Source organism: Myotis lucifugus, unplaced genomic scaffold, assembly GCF_000147115.1.
Source record: "Myotis lucifugus unplaced genomic scaffold, Myoluc2.0 scaffold_9, whole genome shotgun sequence".
Classification (NCBI taxonomy): domain Eukaryota; kingdom Metazoa; phylum Chordata; class Mammalia; order Chiroptera; family Vespertilionidae; genus Myotis; species Myotis lucifugus.
The window spans coordinates 10,866,730-10,890,633 of NW_005871057.1; the positions used below are offsets into that span (position 1 = coordinate 10,866,730).

The 23,904-nt window shown below is 32.4% G+C and overlaps 1 protein-coding gene across 5 annotated transcripts in view; it reads left to right on the forward strand.

Moving 5' to 3' along the window:
- Positions 1-20,773, forward strand: part of TMTC3 (transmembrane and tetratricopeptide repeat containing 3) — a 59,784-nt gene extending 39,011 nt beyond the window's left edge. For 4 of the 5 annotated variants that reach the window (XM_023749775.1, XM_014451478.2, XM_023749774.1 and 1 more), the window contains 7 exons: positions 1,243-1,363; positions 3,522-3,633; positions 10,966-11,069; positions 12,282-12,451; positions 16,139-16,365; positions 18,243-19,040; positions 19,305-20,773. In XM_023749775.1, the coding sequence (XP_023605543.1) occupies positions 1,243-1,363; positions 3,522-3,633; positions 10,966-11,069; positions 12,282-12,451; positions 16,139-16,365; positions 18,243-19,040; positions 19,305-19,360 (1,588 nt within the window). In that variant the 3' untranslated portion in view covers positions 19,361-20,773. Of the gene's footprint in view, positions 1-1,242; positions 1,364-3,521; positions 3,634-10,965; positions 11,070-12,281; positions 12,452-16,138; positions 16,366-18,242 lie in introns of all 5 variants that reach the window. The other variant, XM_023749773.1, reaches the window with a different exon arrangement.
- The last annotated feature ends 3,131 nt before the right edge of the window (positions 20,774-23,904 follow it).

Sequence of the window (23,904 nt, forward strand, 5' to 3'; positions counted from 1 at the left end):
ATCTTCTACTAACACATAATAAATTGCCTCCTGGTAGCTAAATTTGGTCAGTGCTTGTATTTAAAATTTATTTCCCAGGCATCTGTAAAAAGTCTTTCTCTCTTGATTCTCTTTTATATCTTTTTATTTCTGCTCTCTCTTTTCTCTGATTTCTTCTTCCTCTGCCTGCTCTTTAAATATTTATTATTTCTCAGAGTTTTACTGTAGCCATTTTTTTCACACTGCATATTTTCCCTGTATGATCTCTTCTGTGTCTACAATTTTCATTACTATCTACCAAACCTTTTCCCTTAGCTTTGACCCATATATCCTATTATAATCAATATCAATTTTTTAGTGCCTACCATGTATCAGATGCCCTGATACACTGTTTGGATTTATTTTCTCATTTCATTCTTGATACTCCTTAATTCTGTTTTGCACATTTTTAAAATTAAAGATCATACAGGTTACCTGAATTATGCAAGATCACACAGCTAGTAAATAGCAGAGTCTTCAAATGTACATCTGACTATTTCCTATTCCATGTTCTTTCTGATGCATGCACTCATATTCTGGTTAAGTGTGTCTATCAAAATGAAAGAAATTGAACTGTGTTACCAGGGCAAAAACACAGAGTTAAAGAACATTAGTACTAAATGAGATCATAGGGATCATTGAAGTATAATCTTTTTTATAGAGGAATTGAGTCCCAAATAATTAGCCTAAAGTATATAAGTAATGTGCATCTATTTTATAAAGAGTTAAGTTTACTATGACTTTTAATAAACAGTTCTAGTTTTAAAATGTAAAATTATTCCAAGAATGTCATGATAACCTATGGTATATTAATTGTAAGCAGAAATGTTTTTAAATGTAGCCAGTGATAAGATTCACCCTTTTTAAATGCAAGTAAGAATATTCATGTTGTAGGTAATGGTACAAAGGACTCTAAATATAAAAATTCATAATTAAAAGCTGGATTCATCAACTTTTTATTAAATCTAAACAATGCTTTAGAAGTAGAGGTAAATATTGGAGTATTTAATGTAATTGAAGAGTGAAGTGGAAGGTAGTATTCAGATATTTAAGTTTTTGGCATTGGTCCCTCTGAAGTAGGATGATTATTAGAACAATCTCTATTCTTAGAATAAATTCAGGCATGACATTGGGGATATTTAACATATTTCTTCTATTCTAAAAGATAAAATGCTTTGGGTGATAAGAATTTTTTTTGTTTTTTTCTTTTATTCTCTTAAACAGTGTATTTAAAAAGTTATCCTGGGTTTGTCTGTCTTTGGTGGTATTCACTCATGCCTTAAAAACAATCCACAGAAATTGGGATTGGGAGTCTGAATATACGTTGTTTATGTCAGCCTTGAAGGTAAAGTATTATCCAAGAATGACAGGAAAGTATGTCATCAATTACTTTTTATAGCCATGTCTAAGATGCTTTACCTTTACTTTTAATTAGACATTTAACTATCAATATTAATTACTTCACTAAAAAAATATACAAATTTTATATACAAATAGTTCCTGAGGTAAATGTCTGATAGTTTTTCCAGGTTATATACCTGGAACTATGCACATCTTCAACCATTTGAGATAATTCCAATTTTTAAAAATAATGTTTAAAATAACTTAGGTTTTTACCAGTAGTGTTTCTCACATCTTCTCCCGTACTTGGTATTATCAAATTTTTAAATCGTTGACAAACTAGTGGATTTAATGTGTCATTTTAAATTTGATTTTTTTTTTCATTTAGTCTGATGGTCTCTGGCTAAAAAAAAATATAGTTGTTCTTTATATAATATACCTTAACCAGTGCATTGAATAGTACTTACCTGTATGTCCACAACACATATGAATAATTCCTTAAACACTATACAGTCATTAGAAACTCAAATGAGACATGTTTAAATAAGAATACTGTGTTCATTGGTTCTTAAGGTACACATTTTTTAACCTTTTAATACCTGAAATTAGAATAAATCTTATAGTGAAAGGCATCTTACAATTAATTTGTTACCTTGTTTCTTTCTAAATAGTACATAAAATTGATGCCGTGTTAGATTCAATGAAATAACATACATGACCAAAAAAATGGCAATCTACTATGTGGAAGATAACCAACCAATGGTTAAAACATCTGTAATACTTTTAACAATAAAGATTAAATTTTTTAAAATCCTATAGGAAGGATAGGAACTGGCAGAAAGGATTGATACAGCATTCCTATGGATGAACAATATAAATAGGATAAGGTCTTTTTAAAAATCATAAAATTTGTTTTCTATAAAAGTTACAAGCAAAAAATTTTTTTTCAGGTGCTCCCTTGCCAGTGCCTCTCTTCAAATCAGTAAATTCTTAACTTCCTTTTGGCTATTTTAGTACTCTCCATTGCCTAACTTTATTGGATCACTGCCTCATTTCAATAGGCTATGTGACTTCTTGATTTGACATCTATTTAAGGTCAAATGACTGTCCTCTTTACTGCTTAGTAACTCTACTGTCTCCCCTAGCTCAGAAATCTGCAAACAGATAAGACCTCATTTCCATTATTATTAATTCCCCCTTCAGATTACCATTGGAGCCCCATGGTTTTCAGGAACTTTGCTTGTCTTTACTCACAGGACAATGCTCAAAATGACAGCCTCAATCACTGTAGCTAATACCTTGGCTAGCTAGATACCCTCCTCTACCTGCAGTAACACCATGCCCATCTGTAAACTCTGAAAGTACAGATCACTTAGAACTTTAGTCTCGGGGTTCCCTTTCAATAATAGACTACATAAGTCAGTCCAGCCTAAAAGTAAGTAATTAGTGCAATGTTTAAATGTATTCTCATAGTCAAATACCTCTTCTTCCCAAACAATACAAGTAGTAGTTTTTTCAAATAGCACTATGCTTTGATTAAATAAAATTTTTAGTAAAATTCTAATATATAAAATAGATGAACTTAAACTGCTGTGGTTTTAGTATGTTGATGTTGAAAGGAGAGAGAGGGTAAATTGAGTGAAGAAGTGTTCATTGGCTTCTTCCTCATCTCCAGGGCATCTCAGTGGAACACTGTATTCCAATAGTATACTAAATGAATATCTTTGTTAATTGAAGTCATTAATTTTTTTTCTGGGAGAAAATCAAAATGATTTTTTTCCTGTTTAATTGAGATAAAATTGACATAAACTTTTTAAGATATATAACATGTATATATTATGAAATGATTAAAAGTTTAATATATATCATCTTACACATTTACACTTTTTTTTTTCTCTTGATGAAAACCTTTAAGATCTTCTCTCTTACCAATTTCCAAATATACATTACAGTACTGTTGGCTATAGTCTCCATGTTGCACATTACATCCCCCAAACTAACTTACCTTATAATTGGAAGTATGTACCTTTGGACCACCTTCACCCATTTATGGACATCTCCATGGACCGCTCCATTTCTAATAGTATATCAAACAAATAGCTGTGTTAATTGGAGTCATATTTTAATTGTAATTAATTTCTAACTGTATTTGTATGTTTAAGGTAAATAAAAATAATGCCAAATTATGGAATAATGTGGGTCATGCTCTGGAAAATGAAAAGAACTTTGAGAGAGCTTTGAAATACTTTCTACAGGCTACCCATGTTCAGCCAGGTAAGCATTATTAATAAAACGATTTGAATAGTTTATTTTCTTTTTAAAAGCTCGGTTATGTTTGAGGAAAATAGAATCGAGTTTATTTTCAATCTTTATTTCCCGTGATTTGAATACTACCAGTGTTCAATACTGGCTTATGTTGAATTTGATTAATTGTTAGAAATATGTAAGATAAGGAATTTTTATTATTAAATTTATTAGGATGACATTGGTTAATAAAATTATATAGGTTACAAGTGTATATTTCTATATCATCTGTATGTTGCATTGTGTATTTACTACCCAAAGCCAAATCTCCTTCCATCACCGAATATTTGACATCTTTTAGTCATTATTACCTCCCCTCCCTTCCCTCTGGCAACCACTATACTGTTGTCTCTGTTTATGAGTGTTTGTTTGTTTGTCATGTTCATGTGTTGCTTTCAGTTTTGATTTTCTTTTACACATTGGACAGTAAGACAACCCTAAGAAAAAGATGGTTTGTTGCTCTCAGTTTTATATCTCACATATAAGTGAATTTATATGACTCTTGGCTTTTTCTGTCTGACTTATTTTGCTTAGTGTGATACACTCAAGATCCATTGATGTTGTCGCGAATGGCAAATGATTGAGTAGTATTCCACTGTGTATATGTACCGCATCTTTATCCAATCATTTACTGAGGGACACTTTGATTATTTCCATGTCTTAGCCATCATGAATAATGTTGCAGTGAACATAGGGGTGTATATAACTTTACAAATAAATGTTTTCACATTTTTCAGAAGATACCCAAAAAAGGGGTTGTTGGGTCATATAGTAGTTATAGTCTTAATTTCTTGAGGCACCTCCATCCTGTTTTCATAGTGTCTGTACCAATTTACATTCCCAGTGAATGAGGGTTTCTTTTCCCCCACAACCTCTCCAACATAAGTATAGAAGGAAAGTACCACATAATGAAGGCCATATATGACAAACCCTAAACCATTATCATACTCAGTGGTGAGAAACAAAAGCTTTTCCTGCAAGATTAGGAACAAGACAAGGAAATTCATTCTTATCACTGTTATTCAGCATAGTACCATAAATCCAAGCAGAGCAATCAGGCAAGAGAAAGAAAAGGCATCCAAATTGGAATGAAGAAATAAAATTGTCGCTTTTTGCATACATGATTCTTTATATAGAAAACCCTAAAGACTCCACTAAAAAACTATTAGAAACAATAAACAAATACAGTAAATCTGCAGGATACAAAATCAATGCACAAAAATTCATTGCATTCCTATATACTACCTATGAAATTTCAGAAAAGAAAAAAAAATACAATTTATTTTGCAATTCCAACAAAAAGAATGAAATACCTCAGAACAAACCTAGCAAAGGGTGTGGAGGACCTATACACTGATAACTGGAAGACCTTTAAAAACATTGAAGAAAACACCAAAAAATGGAATTTTTTCAAAACATAGTGGAGTTGTTGGTAGAGTAGTAGATGCAAAAGCCTGATAGAAGTGAGTTTAGGACAGTGATGGCGAACCTATGACACGCGTGTCAGAGGTGACACGCGAACTCATATTTTTGGTTGATTTTTCTTTGTTAAATGGCATTTAAAAATATAAAATAAATATCAAAAATATAAATCTTTTTCTTACTATGGTTGCAAATATCAAAAAATTTTTATATGTGACACAGCACCAGAGTTAAGTTAGGGTTTTTCAAAATGCTGACACGCCGAGCTCAAAAGGTTCGCCATCACTGGTTTAGGAGAATGATGGGAAAATAGTTGGAAATAGTTGGTAATGATGATAACTCTGAAACAGTGGTGCTGGGCATGGGGTCAAGAGACCATGGTAGGATGTTTGTTTGTTTTTGTTTTTCATTTTAAGGTGGGAGAGGCAGAGCATGTGTGCAGCTAAATCTATTGAAGTTGGGAAAAGTAATAATTCAAGGTGAGGGAATGAATTACAGGGTCAATGTTCTTGAGTACATGAGAAGAGATAAATAGGATCTGGTGCACAGATTGGGGACTTGATTCAGTTGTGGAACCAATAGTTAACCTTTGGTAACAGGGAAGACTGAGTATATGGACATGGATATGGGCAGGTGAATAGATGACATGCAGGAAGTTTCTGGAAGGTGCCCTTTGTTTGCTGCTATTTTTTCAGTGAAATAAACCACCAGTAGAGAGTGAGGAAGGAGGGGGAAGTGTTGGAGATCTAAGAATAGGAAAAGGTGTGAAGCAGTTTTCTAGGTAGTACTTTACAAACTTTAATGGGCCTAAGAATCACTTGGAGATATTGTTGTTTGTGGTGCTTGTTCTGATAAATGAAGGTTTAGAGTAGAACCTGAAGTTCTGCATTTCTATTAAATTCACAGGTGATGCTTAGCCTGTGGATCACACTTTGAGAAACAAAGGTCTAAGAAAGTGTATAGACTAGGAAAATGTGGTTTAATTGCCAAGCAGCTCTAATACCCTACTTGGGTTAGGAATACTGAAATTAAAATTAAACCAGTTGATGTGGTTGTATGTTTGTTTCCTACTACTTTGCCGCTGTAGTGGTACAGGCATGGAGAATTTGGTTAGCTAGGGTTAGGATTTTGTCCTATGTATTATTAAACAAGAAAGGCATAAGAAGATGATTATATTAATGGGACACAGAATCTAAGATAGTTAAGAAAGGATGTGAGGGAGGGTGAAATAATGGAGGGTGATAGGTTTATAGGCCTGGAAAGTTTTGGTGTCTGAGTAGAATCCAGCTAGAGTATAAATATTTTTCAGTAGGAATACTGTTCGAGTGTGCAGAACTGTTTTTCAGGATATGTATCAAACCTGACCCACACACACAAAATACCATAACTACTTCCCATTCAGAATGATGACCAAAAAGTACCCCCATACACACATTTCTAAATGCTCTTGGAGGCATAGGGAGTGGCAGGAGGTGAAAATCATTGGGAGAAAAGACATCAAGGCCACGTAGTAGAAGATTTTGTCAACGTAAATTTTGAAATCACCAAGAATTTTTACAACCGTGATGATGGAGAGAATGACAAGGAGCCAGGATCCCTGACCCAAACATCGGTGACTACAACAAGGAGGATAGTAGACAATACAATTTAGTGACCTGAAATTTAGAGATGATTGATTTTTAAAAAGGAATAGGAAGGGTCTGGGGTGGTAAGGCTCAAAGAGGACACCTACCCTTCCTCCTGGCCCAGAGCTGCACAGGATAGAAGAACACAGGCACCGCTTGGAAGAGCCACAGTGTCAAGTCTCCAAGGCAAAGCCAAATGTCAGTTAGAGAATGAGGAAGAGAAATTTGTAAAAATATAACTGATGGTCTAGCTACCCAATTGTATCTCCCCTGGCTCTCTATATAGTTTTGTTTTTCTTGAAACATAGGGTACATATCTCGGGTTTCCTCACCTCTGCTTCTTTGAGTCTAAATTCTTCGCTTCTCCCTTCTTTTCAATCCACCTTGTATCACATCCTACCCATCTTTTACAACCCTTTTTACCTGGCGGCTTTTCTAAAAAAAAAAAACAAAAAACCCTGTATTTTGTTAGAAGCAAATATTGCTCATCTTTAAAACTTTTTACAACTTCTGTCTTTCCTGTGATATTTGTAATTTTCTATTTAGTACTATATCATATTTATTTCTGTTTATTTATGAAAAATATTTATCTATTTTAAACTGAGGAACTCCCCAGGGTCAGCGTGAACATTACTCATCTTCATACCCTCTGCATCATCTAGCATGGTCTTATCCACAGTCAATGGTCACTAATTGTAATAGTTTTAATTTATTACTTCATAAAGTCTTCTAGAGTTTTTTGAGAAGCAGAGTTATCTTTGATGTTAGATACACAGGGGACATTGAGACTTAGAAGATGTTATTTAAGCCCCTTCAGCTTTATCTTTCTCATTTCTAAATTGGACAGTTATTCTTTCTCATTGCATTGTTGTAAAGACTAAATTAAATGGTGTAAGTGGATGTTTATGTGCATGTTTAATTCTATTTAGCAAGTAGAGTGCATATTATAGGATGTTGCCAGGTATAGGCACTCAGTTTTAAAATAACTTCCTTTCATTGTCAGTTGTTACTTTTGCTGATTTTGAGGTACTTGCTAAACCTCTCTCCTTTAGTATGATTTCCCTACCATACTCTCAAAATTGTTGTTTATAATAAGCCATGGACTAAGAAAACAGGTAAACCAGTGTATTACAATTTATTATGAAAAAGTACACATACTTAGAAACATTGAATTTGTCATTCAGGGGCTTTTCAGATTAGTCTTTGTTTTCTAGCTATGCTCTTCTTAGATTTGACAAATGAAATGACACATAGGGAGGAGAGTCAGAAGTCCTTTTTTGTCCCTGTTAGATATACTGATAGAGAATTATAATACTGGAGATAAGGGGGAATGGTCAAGGCTAGATATAAACCTTTGGAGTAACAAACATAAAGATGCTATTTAAACCCTAGAACAGTATAGCATTGCATGGAGTAGGAATCTGTAACATTGTAAAGTTAACTTAAAAAAAAAATCAGTCTAAAGCAGTGGTTCTCAACCTTCTGGCCCTTTAAATACAGTTCCTCATGTTGTGACCCAACCATAAAATTATTTTCGTTGCTACTTCATAACTGTAATGTTGCTACTGTTATGAATCGTAATGTAAATATCTGATATGCAGGATGGTCTTAGGCGACCCCTGTGAAAGGGTCATTCGACCTCCAAAGGGGTCGCAACCCACAGGTTGAGAACCGCTGGTCCAAAAGCTTTTCTTTCTTAGCCAGAATGAGAATATAAACTATACAATAGACTTGGACCATGAGATATGCATATCATGTTAAATGAACAACTGTTTGCATTTTTTGTTTTGTTTTGTTTTGTTACAAGTGTTTAAAAAAGATAAAAGTATTGCAAGGATAAAAGTTTTGCAGTTGGAATTACAGTTTCCATAAACACCATTACATGACAAGTATAGATATTTCTCAAGAACCACCAGAATTCTTCAAGGTTTGTTTTTGCCGTAAAATCAATAATTTCGTTTTTATCTAAGTCCAAATCTTTAAAATTGTTTATATTAGAAAAGAATCATGGACCTGTTATTCAACTTGGATGCCATCAAGATGGAAATAAATGACTTTTAAAGAGTTTTTAGGAGTTTCCATATGTTTATAATTTACCTTTATAAATGCATTGACAGACAAGTTTCGAATAGGAAATACTGGGAAGCAACACAGATGCCTCACCCTCAGTGTGGGAATACTCACCTTCATTGTTGGTGGCTGAGGAATCATTAGGCACTGAGCTGCCTGACACTTGCCATTCCTCCTTTACATTGAATTAAAGACAGACTGCTGCTATTGGCCTGGATAGTGCACTCATAATAGCAAGATTGTTCTTTGAAATTTTATAGCTTTTTAGTCATTTAAATGTCACCAAATTTTACATCTTGCTTGCTTTTCTTACCTCCCCCTCCCCCAAATTTAAATGTGTCTTACCAGTAATGCTATTTCTTCCTCTGCAATCCTAAAACTTTGTAACTTATGTCTGTCGTTTTATTAGCTGTATTGGGTAATCCTTTTGATGCTAAAGGCTATCTAATTGTTATCATTTGTTCTTTGAGAAAGTGGGGCTGCTTACTCTAGTGTCTGAAATATTCATTGATGACAATATCTGCTCTCCATAATTCTGAGATCTGATTCTAGTGGGTAGCCATTTTCCTAGTTTTTCATCCAAATAGATAACCTTTTTTTAAGACTGGTTAGAACTGATTTCAGTAACATTTTAAATACTTAGCTGACAATTACATTTTTATTTATCTACACTAATTTTTTCAGGTTTTACATATTCTTAGTTTTGCCTGACTACATTTCTAGTCTCTATAGTAAATGGCGTAAGTTTATCTAATGTTTAAAAAAATTGAGCTACCTAGAAGCAAAGACTACCTATTTTATGTGCACTTGGTAATGCAGTGAATTTCAACCTTGGCTCTACATCAAAATTGCCTTTTAAACGTTTTAAAAACATTTTTGCAGATTCTATTCCTGAAGATTCTATTTGGATAGAGCTGTGTGGGGCTAAGATAAAATTTTTAAAAGCAGGATTGGGAATGGTTGGCCTAAGCATTTTTTTTTTACCCCCGCTTCCTAAGATCCCATAAGATTCAGTAATACATCTAAAAACTAAAATCAACCTCCTTCCCAATCTTGTCCCCTAGTTCTCTAATCAAACCTGTACTGCATCTGACCATTTTGGTGCAGTGCACACAATTGCCAGCCTGAAACATAATGTAATAAGATCTTAGGACTGTTACTCTCCTCCTAGGGGAATGCCTAAGATATATATGCTTGGCCCCTATGTGTCCTGGGAGTTGCAGGCAGAGACCTATTCCACAATTGCAAAATCATCGGTGTCACAGGCAAGTAGTAATCACAATTTGAAACCTTGTCGTGTCTGTTAGAGATTCATGTTGGCTAAAATTTGTCTGATTTAAGATCTCCCTTCTTTCTGTCTTTATTCCAGACCTTTGAAATATTTAATGGGAAATGTATCTTAAACTCTCATATCTTTTTTATTATATTTGCACGTTTTTCTACGCCTGAATAAATTTTCTGAGGATTCAATTTTCTGCATCAGAAAATGAGACAAAATTTTCTGACATTCTGATATTTAAAACTTTCAAAAAGTTTTAAATAAATTATATAGGAATTTATTATTTAAGAGAGATGGGCTGCTGCATATTAAGTAGTAGTATATAATACTAACATTCCATTATACTTGCATTCCAACCACATTTCACAAACATTTTATAAAACAAAGTCATAAACTGTTTTCATATCTCTTTGCCCCTGTCCCACCATGGCATATTTGTTAGTTATAACACTGAAAATAATTCTAGGGATTATGATGATCCTTTTTACTTGTATATCCTTTTTACTTTTAGAGTTAGTTGAGCCACACTTTTTGAGTAAATGCCAAAGCTCTGAGCTTAGGAAATGGAAGCAAGCCTTAGTATAGTATATTAAAATACAGTGAAGAAAAATGATGTACATTTCTTCATTGCCTCTTTTTCTTTCTTCTCATGTCTTAATCCATCAGCGGTACATTCAGATAGTTTTTTCATGTTATATGTGTATTTTCTGTCTTTACAGTACTTTAATAGTTTGCTAATATAACATTGATCATAAATTATAACAAGTTGTATTAGAACTTTGAGGAGGAATGCCTGCTTTTGCATTTTTTGCTATTGTTTTTGTTGCAAGAAACATGTCCTCTTAGTAGTTTACATTGAATTCTATTTCGCATATTTGTCAACAAATAATTTCTTTAAAATTTTAGATGATATTGGTGCCCACATGAATGTAGGAAGAACTTATAAAAATTTAAATAGAACCAAAGAAGCTGAAGAATCTTATATGACGGCCAAGTCACTGATGCCTCAAGTAAGTTATCATTTATTCCTGTTGTGTCATGTCTATTAAATATCCATATTGAATAAAATTATCTAGATGGAAAATCCTTATCTTTCCTTCAATTTATTGATATAAAAGTAAGGTGTCCAATGAATCATCTGTTTAGTATAAGCATAATAAAGGAATAAACTTACTTTTCTAGCTCAATTTTAAAAATTTTTTATATAGTCTAAAAAACTAAATTCATAGTTAATGAATTTTTGATATTTTTTATTACAAGTTATCAATGAGTTAAATTACTTTAGATGAAGAGAATTGTATGTATGTACATTAAGCACTAAATTTAGCATTAGTCCTACCAAAAAAAATAAATGAATAAAACAAATGGATACATCTCTGTTGCTATATTGTGTCCATCAGTTGTTACAATGATACAAGATTCTCTTGATATTTTGGGAAATCTGATCCTGCCCTTGACCTAACTATGCATCATCGGATAAGATGGTTTACCCTGGCTATAGTTTTCTTGATTTTAGTATGTATTAATACATTAATAATAGTAGTAATATTAAAATGAATGGTTAGTTTGATAAATGTTTTAAAAAACAAAATTGGACCACATGATACCTTAAGAATTCATTCCTAAGATTCTAAAGTTAAATTGTGTTCAATGTGGATTTTTATCAGATATAATTCATTCTGCTCATTGAATATTTGGGTCCATATATTATTTATGATAATGTTTATTTAACATGAATAATCAATTAATAAGATAATTTAACTAACTCCACCAGACAAGTGAGGTTTTAGTATAACTATGAAATGTAATTAACTACCTTATTGTCACAACCAGTAAATAAATATTTTGCTGACAACATGAAAGTTGACATGATTTAACAAATACACTAGACAGAGAAAAGAGTCTTAAGTTCTATTTCTGGTCTGACATAAACATACTGATACCTTAACCTGTAAAAGTTCTGATTTATATGACTTCATTCTCTTAAGCTGGCATGAATGAAAAAAATATATTCTTTAGTGCAAGAAGATATTATTTTACATGCTCTGACTATAGATGCTTTCACATTTTTATGACTTATTTTAATATAGTAGCAGTAAAACTAATAGCATTATCTTTTTACATTCTGTGTATATTTTAAATAAGCTACTAGGCTTACTTACTTTTGACTTTTATTTGGTAATGAAATATCAACTTATGGAAATGCCTTTTCTTTTGAACAGATTATTCCTGGTAAAAAATATGCAGCCAGAATTGCCCCTAACCACCTAAATGTTTATATTAATCTGGCCAACCTAATCCGAGCAGATGAGTCCCGTCTAGAAGAAGCTGATCAGCTGTATCGACAAGCGATAAGCATGAGGCCCGACTTCAAACAGGCTTACATTAGCAGGTATTATAGTTCATGTTAAGCTATTGTTATAGAAGATTGAAGCTGCATCTATCTGCATGTTACATTTTGACTATTTTGACTAAATTAGCTTTTTCCCCCTCCACAATCTTAGTTACAACTAACATAGAAACATAGCCCATTTTGGACTAGCAATCAAAATTAAATTGATTTGATTTGAAATTGACAGGGGAGTCCATAACTTATAATAGCAAACTTTAGGTTTTATGTGAAAGAAGCTCCTTAGTTTCATTTGCTTCTTATCACCAAATTTATTTTATGTAAAACACCTAAAACTTACATTTTATAATTAGTACTTTTAATATCTAACTCTCGGAGCTTTCTTAAATAAATGCTGAGAGTTGACTGGTTATTAATGCCTTTACCACAGAGAAACTTTTTAGTTGTCATTAAAAATAAGTTTTTGGTATCACATGTTAACCTACTCATAATTTATGACATTGTTTCTATGTGGAAAATGCATTCAGAATTTAATAAATTTTTGATCTTGAAATTATTAGGAAGCCATCGTTGTTCAGCCTTATTCAGTGCTTTTTTAATTTCTCTAGGTTTAGTGGGGTTGCATCTGTAAATAAAACCTTTCTTGTGTTAAGACATAAAGAATTATTTAACAGTCTCAACATAAAAAGATAACATTTTAGAAAAACACTCATCTAAAATTTCCCTAATAAAGATTATTAATAGGAAAAAAACCTTGTAAAAATCAAGAGTGATAACAAAAAAACAATCTTATTCCAAGCATTCTAGTAACTTTTTGTGTATGTACTTACTATACTATAAGTAGTTGGTTTGTATGAAATGATTAAAAAGGCCAAAGATAAAAAGGTTTCTTTTTTTCCATTTTTTTGTTTATGAAGTTGCTGTTTATTTTTTATTTTTTGCCTGTTTGATATATGTGTGAAACAATGTTGTCCAAAAATAAATGGGAATATTATTTTGCTGAGTTCTAACAACAAAAAAAGAATACTAATAGTCATTCATTTGATTTCATTCCTATGCTGATACTTTAGGAAAGAATATTATAATACATCCACACTTAAATTGATCTTCATATATGTACTTAATCAAAATGATGTTTTAAACTCTCTAACAGGAAATAGAACTATATTAGAAAGATTTATAAAATAGTTTTCAAATTGTGGTCCTCAGTTCCAGCAGTATTTCTCAAAGGTATCTGCAGGTGGCACCAACGCCCCTTCCAGATCAGCTTTTTTAATTCTCCCCCAGCTCCCTTTACCCCCCATCCCCCAACCCCCAATGAATGGTCATTTTATAAGAATACACTGGCCCAGGCCTGTGTGGCTCACTTGGTTGGAATGTCATCCCCTACACCAGCAGTTCTCAACCTGTGGGTCGCGACCCTTTTGGGGGTTGAATGACCCTTTCACAGGTCGCCTAAGACCATTGGAAAACACATATATAATTACATATTGTTTTTGTGATTAATCACTATGCTTTAATTATGTTCAACTTGTAACAATGAAAATACATCCTGCATATCAGATATTTACGATTCATAACAGTAGCAAAATTACAGTTATGAAGTAGCAACGAAAATAATTTTATGGTTGGGGGTCACCACAACATGAGGAACTGTATTAAAGGGTCACGGCATTAGGAAAGTTGAGAACCACTGCCCTACACCAAAAGGTGGCACATTCGATGCTCTGGTCAGGCCCATGCGGGAGGCAGCCGATCCATGTTTCTCTTTCACATCCATGTTTCTCTCTCACCCCCTTTCCTCTCTAAAAAAAAATAAATAAAATAAAAAATGTTTAAAGGATGCGTAGAAGATAAGAAGGGTTAAAATTTTTTTAATGTTCTACTTTTTGGATAGTAAGATTTATAACATATATTAAAATGCCCTATCACTACGTTTTTCTTTTCTTTCTTAAAATGCTATCACCTGGTTTTCTGACAAATTATCTCTCACTCTGGTAGCTATTATTTTTCTGAAGTAATCTAGTCTGCTTCCTTTCAAGTTATATTCAAAGAATATATTTTTCTGTGAATACCTCCCCACATCTTACTCTCTAACGTCAGGCATGCTTTTGTTTTTAAATAATATTTGAAAACATCAAGTCATATTTGCCAAACCTATGACTTCATGTTTAAGGACAGTTCCCAAGAGTTTTTTGGTTTTTTTTACTGTTATTATTATTATTAAACTTATTGGGATAACATTGGTTAATAACATTATATAATTTTCAGATATACTCCATTGTGTGGTTCCCCACCCAAAGTTTAGTTTCCTTCCATCCCTATATATTTAACCCCCTTTACCCACTTCGCCCTTCCCCCCACAACCTCTTCCCCCTCTAGCAACCACCATCCTGTTGTCTGTATCTGTGAGTTTTTTCTGTTTTGTTATTTGTTTATTGCTTTTTGTTTTAATTCTATGTATGAGTGAAATCATACATCTAACTTATTTTATTTGGCATAATACTTTCAAGATTCATCCATGTCATCACAAATGCAATATTTGTTACTTTTTATGGATGAGTAATATATATACATAGATTGTTTTCATGTCTTGGCTATTGTAAATAGAGATGTAGATATCTTTATGGTAAGTTTTTTCATATTTTTTGGGTAAATATCCAGAAGAGGAATTCCTGGATTATATAGTAGTTCTAGTCTTAATTTTTTGAAAAACCGCCATACTGGTTTCCATATGGCTGCACTAATTTACATTCCCACAAACAGTGTATAAGGTTTCCCTTTTCTTCCCACCTCTCCAACGCTTGTTATTTCTTGTCTTTTTATAATAGCCATTCTAACAGGTGTTGAGGTGGTATCTCAGTGATGTTTTGATTTGCCTTTCCCTAATAACTAGTGATGTTGAATAGCTTTTCATACATCTGTTGGCCATCTGTATAGCTAGTTTATTTATTAATAGGATCGTTTTTTGTTAAGTTGTGTAAGTTCTTTATATATATTGTATATTAGCCTCTTTTGGAGATGTTGTTTGCAAATATCTTCTCCCATTCAGTTGATTGCCTTTTTGTTTTGTTGATATTTATTTTGGGTTTTTTTTTTTTCTTTTGCTGTGCAGAAGCTTTTAGTTTGTTGTAGATTCATTCCTTTATTTTTGCTTTTACTTCCCTTAAGTTTAGGGTCTAGTTCACAAACCTTCTGACACCAAGATCCATAAGTTTAGCGCCTATATTTTCTTATATGTATTTTGTTGTTTCAGGGCTTACATTCAAGTCTTTAATCCATTTTGAGTCAGTTTTTGTTTATGATGTAAGATAGTAATCTAGTTTCATTCTTTTGCATGTGGCTCTTCAATTCTCCCAACACCATTTATTGAAGAGACTTTCCTTTCTCCATTGTATATTCTTGGTTCCTTTGTTGAAAATTAGTTATCCATATATGTGTGGTTTATTTCTAGACTGTCAATTCCGTTTCTGCCAGCTCCATGTAATGTTTTTGACTACTGTGGCTTTGTAGTATAGTTTTAAATCAGAGAGTGTGATACCTCTGGCTTTGTTCTTTTTCTCAGTATTGCTTTGGCTAGTCGATTTTGGAAGAAAACTTTAAGAACCTCAGTTAAAAGGATAAAAGAAAGCTGTGAATATATGGAAAAGCTTAAAATGTGTGAAAAATAGTATCTACCAACTGACATGGTAATATTGTAACTAAAGCTTGTGCTTGATTTTTCCACAGAGGAGAATTGCTTTTAAAAATGAATAAACCTTTCAAAGCAAAAGAAGCATATCTTAAAGCACTAGAGTTGGACAGAAATAATGCAGATCTTTGGTACAACTTGGCGATTGTTCAAATTGAGCTTAAAGAACCAAATGAAGCTCTTAAAAACTTTAATCGTGCTTTAGAACTAAATCCAAAACATAAGCTAGCATTATTCAATTCTGGTATATTAATGCAAGAATCAGGTATGTTTTCTCAAAATAGTTCTACATTTAAACACATTGTAATTAGAAATATAATAAAACCTTAATTTAAAATATATTGCCTGTAGCAAATATTTTGTGAATGGATAGTTTGTATCTAAACTGTATAAATGATTTATAAGTAGAATTTTTAACATACTTAAAGTAAACTTCTCAAGGAATATACACTTACATATATGACAAGTCTAATTGTTCTTCTGGTATATATATGTTAAGACTGACTTTTTAGGCAATCTCTTAAGCAATGTCTTATTGATCCTGTCATTTTATGCACGAAAATATAATCTCATATATATATTGTCAAATAATCTGAATTTGTAAAATTTTTACATAATTATTTCTAAGAAGCTAATAGCATTGTATGTTTTAGGAAAAAATATTCTATCTTCTCTTGATTTATAAGACCAAATACTTTTGGTATTATTTTATATCCAGTTTTACTATTTTTGAGATATTGTAATTTCCTGTAATTCCTATGATTTATGAAAACTGTTATGAATTATAATAAATCAGGATTTTTTTATATATGGGGATTTTAGTACTAAGAAAACTGTATGATTTATAATCTTCTATATTTGGAAAATATAGTTACATATTAAGTTAATTCTTTTTAAAACTTTTACAAAAAAAAGAATGAATCATAAAATCCTATTATTTTAGAGCAAGAAGACTTGCAAGTTTACTTTTACCAATCTTCTATAAAGTGGATTAGAAAGTGAGGACCAAATATATATAATAACTACCCTAACTTTATATAGCCTGTAGTAATTAGTCCAAGATAGGAACTTAAGCCTACTGATTTATTTTCAAGTTTTCTTTATTTACCATATTGTCAAATAAAAGAATAGAGGAGGGCTTTAGCCTGGTATTCAAAAAAGTATAAGTTTAGAGAAGAGCTACTATTTTTGTGAAGTTAGCTAACTTTATTTATTTATTTATTTATTTATTTATTTATTATTTTATGGATTTTTTACAGAGAGGAAGGGAGAAGGATAGAAAGTTAGAAACATCGATGAGAGAGAAACATCGATTAGCTGCCTCCTGCACACCCCCTACTGGGAATGTGCTTGCAACCAAGGTACATGCCCTTGACCAGAATCGAACCTGGAACCCTTCAGTCCGCAGGCTGACGCTCTATCCACTGAGCCAAACCGGTTAAGGGGAAGTTAGCTAACTTTAGTAATCATGAAAGGGCCCATTATCCAACACAAGTTTGTACCTTAAGTTTTATAGTTGTAGACCTTGAATTCATTTGTATTTACTTACAATAAAGTTATCTCAATAAATATTTGTTTATTAAATCCAAATATATATTTATAAACTATACTTAATGGTATATTTTTACCTTTGAAATGTCCTAAAAAATTTGAAATAACATACAAAAATCTTAATAAGACAGAAACATTTTGTTACCCAATAATAGTTAATGTTTACTAAGCATTTTTACATGCATCTCATGTAGTTCTAAGAAAATTCATAAGTGAACCCAGAGAAGTCCTATAACTTGTTCAATGTATAAAGTCACAATGTTAACAGAATCAAGATTGATTGCATGTCTGTTGGCAAATCTCATGCCTCTTTCTTTTAATTCTCTATTCTTTCTCTGCTACTCCCAGTTAGCTTCTAAACTGTAAGGAGATATTTTGCGAGCATTTCAGTGTCAAATACACTCTCTCTTTCCTATAAAGACTAAGATTTCCCTTTCTGCTTTTGATTTAGGTACAGCAATTAGTTGTTTTGATGCTCTCTTTTTGTAATCTAGCTAGATAATATATGAAAGTGGCTTTTTTCCTCAAGATTAAATTTATTTGCTAACAATATAATGTTTTTGTGTTGTTGTTTTTTTAAATTACTCATAGGTGAGGTTAAGCTCAGACCTGAAGCTAGAAAACGACTTTTAAGTTATATAAATGAAGAGCCACAAGATGCTAATGGTTATTTCAATCTGGGAATGCTTGCCATGGATGACAAAAAGGACTCTGAAGCAGAGATGTGGATGAAGAAAGCCATAAAATTACAACCTGACTTCAGAAGTGCTTTGTTTAATCTGGCTCTGCTGTATTCTCAGACTGCAAAGGAATTACTGGCTTTGCCAGTTTTAGAAGAGTTACTCAAATACTATCCTGATCATATCAAGGGTCTCATTTTAAAGGGAGACATTCTGATGAATCAAAAGAAAGATATACTTGGAGCAAAAAAATGTTTCGAAAAGATTTTGGAGATGGATCCAAGGAATGTGCAAGGAAAGCACAATCTTTGTGTTGTTTATTTTGAAGAGAAAGACTTGTTAAAAGCTGAAAGATGCCTACTTGAAACATTGGCATTAGCACCACATGAAGAATATATACAGCGCCATTTGAATATAGTAAGGGATAAAATTTCCGCATCTAGTTTAATAGAACAACCAATATTCCCAGTTAGTAAGACTTCAGGAAACAAAATTCCAACTGAAAATGCAAGAGAAATAAGAAGTGAACCCCGACCCACACAGGTAATCAAAACAAGTGATAATAAAAGTTCATCTAAAACCAACAAGCAGTTAGGAAAAGATACAGACAGTGAGACCCCTCACAAAACAACAAAAGAAATAAAAGAAATAGAGAAGAAAAGAGTTGCTGCTTTAAAAAGATTAGAAGAGATTGAACGTATTTTGAATGGTGAATAGCATTACTCTATTATGTGACAGTGGTTTCAAAGAACTTCAGACTATATCAATTGATTGCTTATGGCAACTTTGAAAAATAGCAAGGATTCATAACAGTATCATGAGCTGCCTCTATGTAGAATCAAAATAAGATTTTTATTAAACACCTACCTTACACCAGATTACGTATTCTAAGATACCACATAGTTTTCTGAGTTTTGGTGAATATAGCTGAAATATTAAATTACAGGTGGCTAATTTGTACCTTTTATTATAGAAGGAAGATTCTTCCAGCAGAATAATCATGACTACTATCAATTAAAAATAGTCTGAGGCCTGAATGATAATCCTTTGGGGGCAAATCCAACATTTGCTATTTCATTCTGTGAATTCCCATTTATTACTGAATTTATTTTTCCTTCACCTGTTGAAATTTGTCTATGAATTGAAAACACTTATTGAACACTTATTTTTCCTTTAGTGACTTTCTGTTTAACCAAGGGACTTTGCCTATAAAAGAATACTGGCTTTATGTGTATTCTTTTGTTGATTTTTAGAAGGAATGCTAGATGAAACATTTTAAAATAGGTCATGACATGTGAGATTAAGAATGTATTTTTATAATTGTGTGCTGTCCTTCACTCTAAAATGCAAATTTCAATCAGGTAAAGTTTTAAATATATGTATGTACATACAATACATTTCTAATGGTGCTCATATATACTGTATTTTTATTTTCTTAACATACTGAGAATTTCACAGCATGAACCACATAATCATGATTATCTTTGACTTATATTCCCCAAACTATTCATATTTCTTAGGGTCATAGTCATACTAAGAAGTCTCAAAAACTATAACTTTATTTAAACTTTTGATTTAAAACATGGTAAGTTTCTCTTTCATCTTAAGATGTATTATCTCTCTAGTGTTATTTAAATTTTGTTTCTAAAAACTCAATTATTCTTAGATTTCTTAAGCAACTAAATTGAGTTCTGTTTAACTGAAGGCAAACAATGTGATGTTTATTTTTAAACACTAAGTTCTTAATATCGTGTTATGGTGTATATTTTTATTAAATATTTATTTTGACTACTGAGCTTTCATAAAATTTTTAAAGCTGTTTTAATTCTATTAAGTATGGAAAACAAATTGCTATTGCATTTTCCTATGTGTGCGTGTATTACACTTTAACCAAAATTTCATCATTTTGGCCGCCTGTCCAGCTCTAAAAGATAATTAGCCAATAATTGAATTAATAAATTGATCATTTGGTTTTAGCATATTTGAACCTGAAAACTGTTAAAAGATTAAATACAAAGCAAATTTATTAATTTAAATCTAATATTTTTCTTGACTTAAATGCATTTCAAATGAATTTCGTAATACTTAATAAAGTTGGTGTTGACTTAAAATGTTAATGCTAACATCCTGGGATAGTAGCAAATTCTAATTATGAAGTATTTGAAAAACTATATATTGTTTTTGTCTTCCTTTTTTTGAGATAACATTTCTAATTGCATATTGTTTCAAAAACCATATCCCTGTAACTTTTTAAAAGAAATGTTTTATAAATAGGTCACAAGAAATATGGTTTGTATTAAGGACACACTTGTACTAGCTTCCCTGAGGCTCTCTCCTGGATTACTTTTTAGGCAATGTAAAGCAAGCACTGACACTAATGGTAGTTCATTCTTGATGCAGGAGATTCTGTTATTCATTAAATACCTAATTTCAGTTCTTAAATTATGGCTTTGTGACTCCAGATATATAGTGAGAATACCTCATATGCTATGACTTGAAAAAAGGAAATCTGTGTTATTCTTACCTTCTTTCCACATATCTTGAAAAAAAAAAGCTTCTGGGTTTGATCTCTTTGGGTACAGTAGCAAGTGAGTAGAGTTTAGAAAAGTAGAAGGAAATGTTTCATGACAGCAGACCATAATAAAAGCTTTGAGCAATATTTTAGTAAAGTTATATAACATTCAAAAGATAAAAGATATATTGTTATCCAATGATTTTTGTAGAAAAAAGAATTTCCTCTTTACTAACTCTTAGAACAGTGTCTACCATGTACGAAGTGCTCATATATTTGAATTTTAAATTTATTTAAATCAGATTCAACCTGAAATTAGTAATTTTTCCAAATCAATGTTTTGCAACCCTCACTTTATATTACAATCATCTACAGGGCTCTTAACACATTTCGTACCGCTCAGGAGTTTTCTCGTGTTTCTCGCGCCATCTGTTAAGGACTGCTCACGAGTGTTCTCGTTTTTCACGCCAATGGAAAAAGGAGCGAATCTAGATACTTATGTAAATTTTGTTTGGTCCCTCTTCATAGAGGAAAATGTTTTACGCAGTACCATACGTTAAAAAAGTACTAGGAGCTTTAATTGTTTAATTGTTTTTGTAAATAAAAATGTTATAATTATTGAAAAACAACACCTAAAGTGCATTATGATGATTTAAATAACGTGCAGTTTGCCCAAAAACGTGCGGTCCCTGGCGCATGTCTTAGAGATTTCTATGCGGTACGCAATGTGTTAATATGAATCTACCAACCACAGTTAAATCTGAATTTTTTAGGGTTGGAGCTATTAAGTTTTTCTAAAAGTTCCCCAAGTTATTCTAAGTTGTGGTCAGCGTTAAAGACCACTGATCTAACTTAATTTTTAAAATCCTATTATCTCTTCTGTATTAACTTTTTAAATAAGTAATATAACCCAATTAAGTTGTTAAAAAATATATTTTTTTATTGATTTCAGAAAAGAAGGAGAGAGAAACATCAATGATGAGAGAGAATCATTGATCGGCTGCCTACTGCCCACCCCCACTGGGAATCAAGCCCACAACCCAGGCATGTGCCTTGACCAGGAATTGAACCACAACCTTCTGGTTTATAGGTCGAGGCTCAACCACTGAGACATGCTGGCCATGCTCTCCAATTAAGTTTTGATGTTTTAAGTTCCATTAAGAAATACGCTCTTATAACTAGTACAATATGTCTTCACATAATGTCATCAGTAGCTTCTTGGAAACTGCTACTTTCAGTGAAACAACATATGATGAAACCAGTTTTGCCACAGGCTAATTGATGTAAATAACAGTTACTTTTCTACAGCATATTTCCGGTCATGAAAACTTCACCAAACTTCTAAATAAAGACCCAAAACACTCCTGATAATAAACATTGAAATAAATGAGTTATACATACATTTAGGAAAGATTAATAAAAATAAGTAAGAGAATTAGTTTCCAACCCATTTATACCAGTTCAATGTCAAGGAAGGCTGGAGCTGTTCCCAGCAGCTCAGAGCACAAGGCAGGCACCCATCCTGGACAGAATGCCCTCCCATCACAGGAAACACTACACACCCACACTCAATCAGACTGGGACTATATAGACACTCCAATTAACCTCACGTGCAAAACTGGGAAGTGGGAGGATATTGAGTATCTGGAGAAAACCCAGGCAGACATTGGGAGAACATACAAATTCCACACAGACATGGCCCAAGCTGGGAATTGATTTTTTTTTCCCCTCATCAACATAACATCAAAATGGTGTTGAACAAAATGATTCTTGAGTACTTGCTGTATTTATTCCATCTAAGTTCCATCAAGTTTACTTATGTGTAAAGTGATTATTTCTTCTTTTTATTCATAATAGAAATTGATTCAAGCTCTTTGGGTCAGAAAAAGGGATTGTGTTTTTTCCCCTTGGGGCTGCCCTTTTAGAGGGTAGGGACATTTTAGCCCAGTTCACTAACCTGTGATTCAGAGTTGTGAGCATATATAAGTTTGGAAAAGAAAATTTATAAAAGGTTTGTGTGCTGGTGAAGGATGTAATTTTAGTTCTGTTTTACAAAAGAATCTACTCCCCTTGAGTTCTAGGAAAGCTTTGACAATCCCCAAGGGGTAGTTTGTTAATCCTTCACTGCTTCTCAGAAGGAAAAATAAAGTTTTTCATATATTGTTCCTATATGTGTTTGCTTATGAACATTCAAAATTGGGAACTTTATCTTACAGTTATTTCAGTAAGTAATTTTATGAGGTTGATGGCTTGTAGGACAAAAATATGTTTGCAATTTTGTGTTTACTTTTATGTAAATATTTGGTATGTGACTTGCACAATTTTAATAAAACCATGGCTTTCATTACATCTAATTTGAGGTTTCAACTTCATGTTATAGAATGCTTTAAAGATATTTCAATGGAAAGCATTATGAAAAGATATAGATTTGTATGTCAATTTATACTTAGAAATTCACATATTTGTCATATTTATTTTTATAAAAACCTCTATTTGTCTGCATGACTAAATGGTATTTAAAATGAACCCCTTTAAAATGTCTGGTAACTTTGTCCAAAATTTTATCTATTAGAAACTGTCAGCCATCCATGTTAACAGTTCATAAGAAAGTAATTCAAAATTGTATGCATTTTATATGACTATGGTGTCTGTGTGTACCATATTTCTAAATATTCAGTATTAAATTGATACTTTTTAAAACCTTAACCTGAACTGCCTTTTAGTGTTAAAATGAAAAAGTCAATCTGGCAGATAGTTTTATTAGCAGTCATCTAAGAAAGGCATGTGTTAAATTAGCTCCTAACAATGCTACATTTTTAAAAAATCTTTATTGTTGAAAGTATTACAGGTGTCCCCCTCTTTTTTCCCTTCATTGCCCCCCCTCCACCCAGATCCCACCCCAACCAGGCCTTCACCACCCTATTGTCTGTGTCCATGGGTTATGCATATCCTATATAATAAAGAGGTAATATGCAAAGTAACCCTCACGCCCTCACAAGATGGCTGCCTATGACCCGGTCAGCAGGGGGGTTAGTGAGGGATGACCAAACGACTGAACAGC